The sequence below is a fragment of the Sprattus sprattus genome (genome assembly GCF_963457725.1).
Source record: "Sprattus sprattus genome assembly, chromosome: 4".
Lineage (NCBI taxonomy): Eukaryota > Metazoa > Chordata > Actinopteri > Clupeiformes > Clupeidae > Sprattus > Sprattus sprattus.
The window spans coordinates 28,785,134-28,795,133 of record NC_137923.1 but is presented as its reverse complement, the minus strand read 5'-3'; the positions used below and the strand labels follow the sequence as shown (position 1 = coordinate 28,795,133).

The following is a 10,000-nucleotide window of genomic DNA, read 5'->3' as shown; positions in this document are numbered from 1 at the left end:
GTTTTACCAGTGAAGGGTTTGCTCCCAAGGCTGACGAGTAGTCTGATGGTGACCTGCATGCATCGAATACCAAGCCAGAGGTTTATCTGTCCTAGATCCTGACCACATCCAATGTGTGTGTGTGTGTCTGTGTGTCTGTATGTGTATGTGTGAATGTGTGTCTATGTGTCTGTGTGTGTGTGTGTGTGTGTGTGTATGTGTGTGTTTCTCCACCTCAGGCACTTTGCTTGCCTGTCGTCTAAGTACATGTGCCCAGGCGTCCCCGCGGTGATGAGCACCCTACTGGCCAACATCAACGCCTACTACGCCCACACCACCCAGTCCACCAATAACGTCTCCGCCTCCGACCGCTTTGCCGCATCCAACTTCGGGGTCAGCTCACCTCCAGCTCTCATACACATCAGTAGATTCTAGATAAATCTACACACACGTGAGACGTGTAGAGACACACACATGAGACATGTAGAGACACACACGTGAGACGTGTAGACACACACGTGAGACGTGTAGACACACACATCAGAAGTGTATAAAGACACGTGAGAAGTGTAGAGACACACACGTGAGAAGTGTAGAGACACACACGTGAGAAGTGTAGACACACACGTGAGAAGTGTAGAGACACACACGTCAGAAGTGTAGAGACACACACGTCAGAAGTGTATAGACACACACGTGAGAAGTGTAGAGACACACACGTGAGAAGTGTAGAGACGCACACGTCAGAAGTGTATAGACACACACGTGAGAAGTGTAGAGACACACACGTCAGAAGTGTAGAGACACACATGTCAGAAGTGTATAGACACACACGTGAGAAGTGTAGAGACACACACGTGAGAAGTGTAGAGACACACACGTCAGAAGTGTATAGACACACACGTGAGAAGTGTGGAGACACACACGTGAGACGTGTAGAGACACACACGTCAGAAGTGTATAGACACACACGTGAGACGTGTAGAGACACACACGTCAGAAGTGTATAGACACACACGTGAGATGTGTGGAGACACGAGTGAGACATGTAGAGACACACACCTGAGGTGTACTGGATAATTCCCTTTTGGAGGAACTGAAACCTATTGATTTATTGGACTTGATTGCAAGATATTGTTGTCCAATCAAAACTGTCTTGAATCACAATGAAAGGGTGATGTATCTTTTTGTTTGCATATTTTTTGATGGATATCTGTGTGTTTGTGTGTGTGTGTGTGTGTGTGTGTGTGTGTGTGTGTGTGTGTGTGTGTGTGTGTGTGTGTGTGTGTGTGTGTGTGTGTGTGTGTGTGTGTGTGTGTGTGTGTGTGTGTGTGTGTGTGTGTGTGTGTGTGTGTGTTTACAGAAAGAGAGGTTTGTGAAGCTGCTGGACCAGCTGCACAACTCCCTCAGGATTGACCTCTCCATGTACAGGGTAGGTGATCTTCTCAGGCCTCTCTTTAAAGCAGTCATGTCCTTTAAACCCAAATTACATTGATTTCATGTGGACTCACTGACCCACCTCTCACTACGTCAGGCTCTTTCTGCTGCCTTTAATGGTTGTATGCACATGTTCCTCTCTTATAACACTAATACTCACAACTGTACTGATATTAAGTGAGGTGTTCTGGTAATAACACTTATATTCACTATTGTACTGTAATTAAGTGAGGTGTAATTATGTAAGGGATAACGGCCGACGAGCTGTACAGTTCTACAAGGATAATGGACGATGCGGGGCAAAGAACTCCACGACGCGCAGCGAAGTGTCCATAATATTGTACTAGTAATATGTATAAAACCTGTTAATTGAATCATTCATGATTATTCTAACTGTCTATCTCTCTCTCTTTCTCTATTGCTCTTTCTCTCCTCCTTTTCCTCTTTCTCTCTCACCTCTCTCTCTCTGCTCCTCCTCTCTCTCTCTGCTCCTCCTCTCTCTCTCTCCTCCTCTCTCTCTCCATTTCCCTCCTCCTCTCTCTCTCCCTCCCTCTCTATCTCTCTCTCTCCCCTACTCCTTCTCCCCCCCTCTCTCTCTCTCCCTCTATCTTCCCCCTCCTCTCTCTCTCTCTTTCTCTCTCTCTCTCTCTCAGAATAATTTCCCAGCCAGTAGTCCAGAGAGACTGCAGGACCTGAAGTCCACAGTGGACCTGCTGACCAGCATCACGTTCTTCAGGATGAAGGTAACCCAGATGGTGTTAAGGGGGACACACATAGCCTACAGTTAGTCAGCTGTAAATGAGACACGCCATCGATGTTCCTGTATTTTGTGATTCATTTCACTGTCCCTCTGAGGTTTTGATTAATTTCATTATCTGCAATTGGGTTTCTGTAAAGGTTTCCTTTAATTATTTTGCATAATTCTGCTGTATTTTGCATAATAAATCTGTTGATTACATTACATCGATCACGGTTTTCATGTGACTCTCCATGACCCCCCCCCCCCCCCCCCAGGTCCAGGAGCTGCAGAGCCCCCCCAGAGCCAGTCAGGTGGTGAAGGACTGTGTGAAGGCCTGCCTCAACTCCACCTACGAGTACATCTTCAACAACTGCCACGAGCTCTACAGCCGCGAGTACCAGGCTGACCCGGTGAGAGAACAGCTGCTCTAACTGAAGCATGCTCTGCACCACACTACAGCACCAGGCTCAATACACTAGAGCATCACGTATCCTAAACTACGGCAACTCTAATTAAACACTGTCATTCAACACTCACAGTACACCACTGCAACGCCTACAGCAGACTAAAGCAACTGTAATTAAACACTCTAATTAAACACTCTATTTAAACACTCTAATTCAACACCCACAGAACACCACTGCAACACCTACAGCAGACTAAAGCAACTGTAATTAAACTATATCCAGCCTGCACGGCAGACTACATCCTGTCTATCTGAATCACTTGACCAATCACAGTGGACTACAAAACTCTGTGGCATTCCCCCCGCACAGGAGGGAAGGAGTGTGTGTGTGTGCCAGTGGAATACACACTACTGCTTTATATTGCATTTATACCGGCTATGGGAAATGAAGTGTGACTGTCAACAGCATGTCCTTAAAATGCTCTGCTCCAGCGCTATATAGAGGTTGTTCATGAAGCATCTCCGCGTGTGTATTCAGCAAGATGTTTTAAAGGCCCCTTCTCATCTATCTTATTTATTATCTAGCCTGCTAGATTTACCTCCTCGTAGAAACACATGCAGCTCGTGCTAGCCTGCTGCTTGTGCTAACCTGCTAGATTTACCTCCCCATAGAAACACATGCAGCTTGTGCTAGCCTGCTGCTTGTGCTAACCTGCTAGATTTACCTCCCCATAGAAACACATGCAGCTTGTGCTAGCCTGCTGCTTGTGCTAGCCTGCTAGATCCACCTCCCCATAGAACACATGCAGTTTGTGTTAGCCTGCAGCTTGTGCTAGCCTGCTAGATTTACCTCCCCATAGAAACACATGCAGCTTGTGCTGGGCTGGGCGGTCACTTCCTCCCTGGCTTTTCATTTGTAGTTTGTAGTGAGTAGCGAGGCTGCCCTAGTCAAGTGGAACTGCTCCCAGCACGTCGATTCCCATCACTACAAACAAAGTGTTACCAGGGCAGTGTCTCAGTTGCGCGTTACCATGGTGACGGTACACCCGAGGCCAGGTTGAGTCTCGCTTAGGAGAAGGGAGTGCTGAGTCGTGTTCCTCTGAATTAAATATTGATTTGGCCGCCAGACAATACGCAGATTTGCTGCAGTTTTCCTCTCTCTGGGATCTCTGCTTTCTGTTTCTTTGTGTTGTCATTTACAGATCAAATCTGTGTGTGTGAGACATCTATCATCGTATATATTAGGTATTATACAGTACATCTATCAAGTAGTACACCTGTTTTTTCCACCTGTGTGTGTGTGTGTGTGTGTGTGTGTGTGTGTGTGTGTGTGTGTGTGTGTGTGTGTTTCTGGTGAAATAAGTATCTTATGAGTTCTGTTGTTTTTTTCAGGCTAAGTCGGTTGCTCCTGACGAACAGGGACCCAGCGTCAAGAACCTGGACTTCTGGTCCAAACTTATCACCCTCATCGTGTCCATCATTGAGGAGGACAAGAACTCATACACACCCTGTCTCAACCAGTGAGTGTGGAACACACACACACACACACAAGAACACTTACACACACACACACACACACACACACACACACACACACAGACAAGAACACACACAGGTCAACTGAAACTGAAGTTTTACACAATAGAGTATGCCCATATAGCATCAAACTCTGAGCCTGATGTGGGCCTGATGTAGGGTGACCCGATTTCCCGGACCTAAAACCGGGACACATTGCGCGTGACCATAATGTTCTTGCACGCACATGCTTTTTATCCTGAACATGTGCCAGGAGCATAGATTTGGACAACAACAGGAGCGTTTCTCGGTATCAAAGAAATTGCCGTGTTTCTCCAAGGGGAAAGGCATGTTTGCGCGCGTAATCATGTCAAATTAGGATTCACTAGCATTAACTGATTATAAACAACAAAATTCTATAGGGACTGATATTATTGTTTCGAAATACTAGAGAGATATGTTAATGCAAAGAAAAGAGAGATGTCGAAAGTTATTTCTTGTATTTCGAATCCGCTCGTTCACACTTGCTCACTGGAGACAGTTTCTAACAAAATAGCTAGCTAGCTAGTTTAGTGTTAACATAGCCCACTACAATGGTAGAGCAGGTAACAATCGTTAACAACTACAGCCATATTCTGTAACTACCTGTACTTACAATTTTACTCCTTGCATCATTTACTTTGAGCTAAACTCCATGGCTATAATCCTGGCTGTCGTTGAAGAGACGTTACTAGGCAAAACAAATACATTGTAACGCTGGTTGCACAGGTTATGCAGACGCAGACCGCTACGATTGACTGACACACAAAAACACAATGTTCAAATCATACGCTGGATGCTTTATTAATATTTCTGCATGGGTTAAGTTAATGATCAGGCTATAATAAGATCACATTGGCTATGTAATCGCTGACAACCGGGACAATTGCACAGTGGTTGGTGTAAACCGGGACATTTTAGCGTTATTCCGGGACTCACGCAACTCAAAATCGGGACAGTCCCGGTAAAATAGGGACGGTCCCGTTTAAATCGGGACGTCTGGTCACCCTAGCCTGACGTGGCCTTGATGCGGCCCTAATGCGGCCCTGTTGAGGCCCTGATGCGGCCTTGATGTGGCCCTGACACGGCCTGAGCGTCTCTCATCTCTCGTTCTGTGTGATCAGGTTCCCTCAGGAGCTGAACGTGGGGAAGATAAGTGCTGAGGTGATGTGGAACATGTTTGCTCAGGACATGAAGTACGCCATGGAGGGTGAGAACACACTCACACACACACACTCTCCCTCCCTCTCTCTCCCTCCCTCTCGCTCTCTCTCTCTCCCCCTGTCTCTGTAGAGCATGAGAAGAATCGTCTGTGTTAGAGTGCTGACTATATGAACTTGCACTTTAAAGTGTCTCTCTCCCTCTCTCTCTCTCACTCTCTCTCCCTCCCTCTCTCTATCTCTCCCTCTCTCTCCCTCTCTCTCAGTAGAGCATGAGAAGAATCATCTGTGTTAGAGTGCTGACTATATGAACTTGCACTTTAAAGTGTCTCTCTCTCTCTCACTCTCTCTTACTCTCTCTCCCTCCCTCTCTCTCTGTCCTCTCTCTCTCTCTCTCTCTCTCTCTCTCTCTCTCTCTCTCTCTCTCTCGCTGTAGATCATGAGAAGAATCGTCTGTGTAAGAGTGCTGATTATATGAACTTGCACTTTAAAGTCAAGTGGCTATACAACGAGTACTGCAAGGAGCTGAGCACCTTCCAGAAACAAGTGCCAGACTATCCTGCGTAAGACTGTGTGTGTGTGTGTGTGTGTGTGTGTGTGTTTGTGGCTTTCCTTAGATGCAATAATATGTCTTTGATATGCATATTGCATTGGATATTAAACACAATTTGGCTGATAATGTTGTGTTCCCGCCTCCTCCTCTCTCCCATAGGTGGTTTGAGCCGTTCGTCATCATGTGGTTGGATGAGAATGAGGAAGTGTCCAGAGACTTCCTCCATGGGGCCCTAGTGAGGGACCAGAAAGATGGAGTAAGAAAAACACACATATGCAGATGTACACACACACAAACACACACACATACATATAAATACACTCATACAAATACTTGCCTCTACCAAGAAATCCAGACATGCACGCTTGCAGTTGTGCTCACACACATCTGGTTGAAGATAGAGACCTAAAAGATGTACACACATACCCACACACATATATAAATATACTGTATATGCACAGAGACATGCTTATGCAGTTTAACATTCACACATCCTGTACATGACGTGACATTTACACACACATAGATTACCAGAGGGACTGGAGACCAAAGAAACACACACAGCTTTTCCTCACTAGCTGTTGTGTGTGTATGAGACTGTGTGTAAGACTGTGTGTGTTTGTGGGTGGGTGTGTGTGTGTGTGTGCGTGTGTGTGAGTACATGTGTGTGTGTGTGTGTGTGTGTTTGTGTGTGTGTGTGTGTGTGTGTGTGTGTGTGTGTGTGTGTGTGTGTTTGTCACAGAGGGAGCTTCAGCTGTAAGGCAGGGACTACAGAGGGATTATGTAAGGATCAAACTTTCAGCTGGGCTGACAAAAAAAGACACAGTCTGTTCCCTCTCGCATTAAATAAAGCATAATGGACGCACACACACACACGGATCTGCACACACACACACACACACACACACACACACACACACACACACACACACACACACACACACACACACACACACACACACACACACACAGAAATGCACACACACAGTAAGTAAAGTAAAGCATAACCTATCCTCCTCACACACACACACACACACTTCTGCCCCTATTAAGTAGGTATTACATAATGGGACACACACACACACTCACACCAAGATATGACAGAGGGCCAGAAGCATGCAAACACAGACTGCAGGAACCCCACTGTGCTGCCACCACTCACAGACTAGACTAATCAACACCTGCACACTGAATACAACCACGTCAGTGAACATCCACATGCATGTAGAGACAAACGTGCCCACACTCACACACATACACACGCACACACACACACCTACACACACACACACACACACACACACACACACACACACACACACACACACACACACACACACACACACACACACACACACACACACACACACACAGACACACCCACAGACACAGATCCATTAACATATGTCAACACACACACAGACACACACACACACACACACACACACACACACCACACACACAGACACAGACACACACACACACACACACACAAACACACCCACACACACACACACACACACACACACACACACACACACATCCATTAACCCCCTGCTCTTGCCTGAGTCTCTCAGGCAGGGATATTATTGAAAAGAAGGGATGCATGATGGGTAATGTGATGTAAATGGCCCTGGCTGCTCTTGACCTGCCGCTGATTGGTCGTGTGACCCCCCTATAACTCTACTGATGACCAGTTCCTCAAATGATTGGATTGATTCTATCAATCAATAAGTCAAAGTATGTGTGTGTCTGTCCCTTGCCACAGTGGTGTGATATGTGTGTGTGTGTGTGTGTTTCTGTCCCTAACACAGTGGTGGTATATGTGTGTGTGTGTGTGTGTTGCCCTAACGCAGTGGTGTTATATGTGTGTGTGTCTGTCCCTAACGGAGTGGTGTTATATGTGTGTGTGTCTGTCCCTAACACAGTGGTGTTATATGTGTGTGTGTCTGTCACTAACACAGTGGTGTTATATGTGTGTGTCTGTCCCTAACACAATGGTGTTATATGTGTGTGTGTATGTGTCTGCTCCTAACACAGTGGTGTTATATGTGTGTGTGTCTGTTCCTAACACAGTGTTTGTTTCATTACCAGTAGAGAGGGTTGCAAAAGAGAGAACCTATAATTTCACCTTACTCATCTAATGTATTGCGATGCGATGTATGCGATTGATCATAAACAGAAAGGGACATAAAAGACAGAGAGACATAAACATAAACAGACTGAATAGCAGTAACAGCTGTTTTAATGTTCCATGTTTGTATTCTCAGTGTTAATCCTCCTTTCTCCTATCTCCCTTCTCCTCTCCTCTCCCTTCTCCTCTCCTCTCCTCTCCCTTCTCCTCTCCTCTCCCTTCTCCTCTCCTCTCCTCTCCCTTCTCCTCTCCTCTCTCCTCCCCTCTCCTCTCTCATCTCTCCTCTCCTCCTCTCTCCCCTCTCCTCTCCCCCCCACAGTTCCAGCAGACTTCTGAGCATGCTCTGTTCTCCTGCTCCGTGGTGGACGTCTTCTCCCAGCTCAACCAGAGCTTTGAGATCATACGCAAGCTGGAGTGCCCAGACCCGCAGATCGTAGGGAGCTACATGAAAAGATTTGCCAAGGTGCCACTCATCATATAGACAACATATAGACTAATATAGGCCTACACATCCAGTCTTCATAAAGACAAAATATAGACTCATATAGGCCTTCACATCCAGGGTTGAATAACATCCACTATCTGAATATCTGAACATCGCAAGTTTGTGCTGAAAAAATTAAACCAATGAACACATCTATACATTGCGTTTGTAATGCCTCTCTTCTTTATCACCTTTTTCTGCTCATGATCTCTCCTCTCATTCCTGCTCTCTCTCTCTCTCCCTCTCTCTCTCTCTCTATCTCCCTCTCTGCCTCTCTATATATATCCCTCTCTCTCTCTCTTCCTCTCTCTCTATATACATCTATCTCTCTCTCCCTCTCTCTCTCCCTCTCTCCCTCCCTCTCTCTCTCCTTTTCCCTCTCTCTCTCCCTTTCTCTCTTTGCCTTTCTCTCTCTCCCTTTTTCTCTCACCCAGACAATTGGCAATGTCCTTGTTTCCTATGCTGACATCATCACCAAGGACTTCCCTAATCACTGTTCCAAGGAGATAGTGGTATGTAGACACACACACACACACACACACACACACACAAACACAGAAACGTACATACAGTATTACTACACTTTGAAAATGTTTGTATTTCTCTGTATTCTTCAGTCAGTTGTGAGTATACAGTGGGGAAAATAAGTATTTGAACCCCTGCCGACTTCGCAAGTTTGGCCACTTGCAAAGAAATGTGTGATCTAGAATTTTAATGGTAGGTGTATTTTAACAGTGAGAAACAGAATATCAACAAAAAAATCCAGAAAACTGCATTTTATAAGATTTATGACTTTATTTGCATTTAATTCAAAAAATAAGTATTTGAACCCAAGCAAACAGCAAGAATTCTGGCTCCCAATGGCCAGTTATGTGCCCAAAAAGCACACAGATTAGTCCTCATTAGGTCTAACAAGGTATACCTGATCTCAACTGGTGACCTGTATAAAAGAAACCTGTCCAAAGAATCATACTTCACACCTTCAACCTCACCACCATGGGCAAGACCAAAGAGCTGTCCAAGGACGTCAAAGATAAGATTGTAGACCTGCACAAGGCTGGAATGGGCTACAAAACCACCGGCAAGCAGCTTGGTGAGAAGCAGATAACTATTGGTGCGATTATTCATAAATGGAAGCAACACCAAACAACTGTCACCCGCTCTAGGTCTGGGGCTCCATGCAAGATATCCCCTCGTGCGGAATCAGTGATCATTCGAAAGGTGCAGAATAACCCCAGAACTACACAGAGGGAGCTTGTGAATGATCTCAAGGCAGCTGGGACCAGAGTCACCAAGAAAACCATTGGCAACACACCACGCCGTAATTTTTTGAAGTACTGCAGCACTCGCAAGGTCCCCCTGCTCAAGGAAGCGCATGTACAGGGCCATCTGAAGTTTACCATTGCACACTTGAATGATTCTAGGGAGGATTGGGAGACAGAATGTGGTCAGATGATACCAAAATCAAGCTCTTTGGCATCAACTCGACTTGCCGTGTTTGACAGGGGGGGGAATGCTGAATATGACCCCAAGAGTACATCATACCCACCATCA

General features: G+C 45.8%; 1 protein-coding gene across 1 annotated transcript in view; it reads left to right on the top strand.

The window, feature by feature from the left end:
- Positions 1 to 10,000, top strand: part of LOC308364023 (protein unc-13 homolog A) — a gene marked incomplete at both ends in the record, with an annotated part of 101,345 nt that overhangs the window by 78,149 nt on the left and 13,196 nt on the right. Inside the window, 10 exons of the mRNA XM_080836962.1 lie at positions 219 to 372; positions 1,343 to 1,411; positions 2,070 to 2,159; positions 2,431 to 2,565; positions 3,954 to 4,081; positions 5,240 to 5,325; positions 5,712 to 5,838; positions 5,988 to 6,084; positions 8,282 to 8,425; positions 8,881 to 8,958. Coding sequence (XP_080693088.1) covers positions 219 to 372; positions 1,343 to 1,411; positions 2,070 to 2,159; positions 2,431 to 2,565; positions 3,954 to 4,081; positions 5,240 to 5,325; positions 5,712 to 5,838; positions 5,988 to 6,084; positions 8,282 to 8,425; positions 8,881 to 8,958 — 1,108 coding nt within the window. The remainder of the gene's footprint in view (positions 1 to 218; positions 373 to 1,342; positions 1,412 to 2,069; positions 2,160 to 2,430; positions 2,566 to 3,953; positions 4,082 to 5,239; positions 5,326 to 5,711; positions 5,839 to 5,987; positions 6,085 to 8,281; positions 8,426 to 8,880; positions 8,959 to 10,000) is intronic.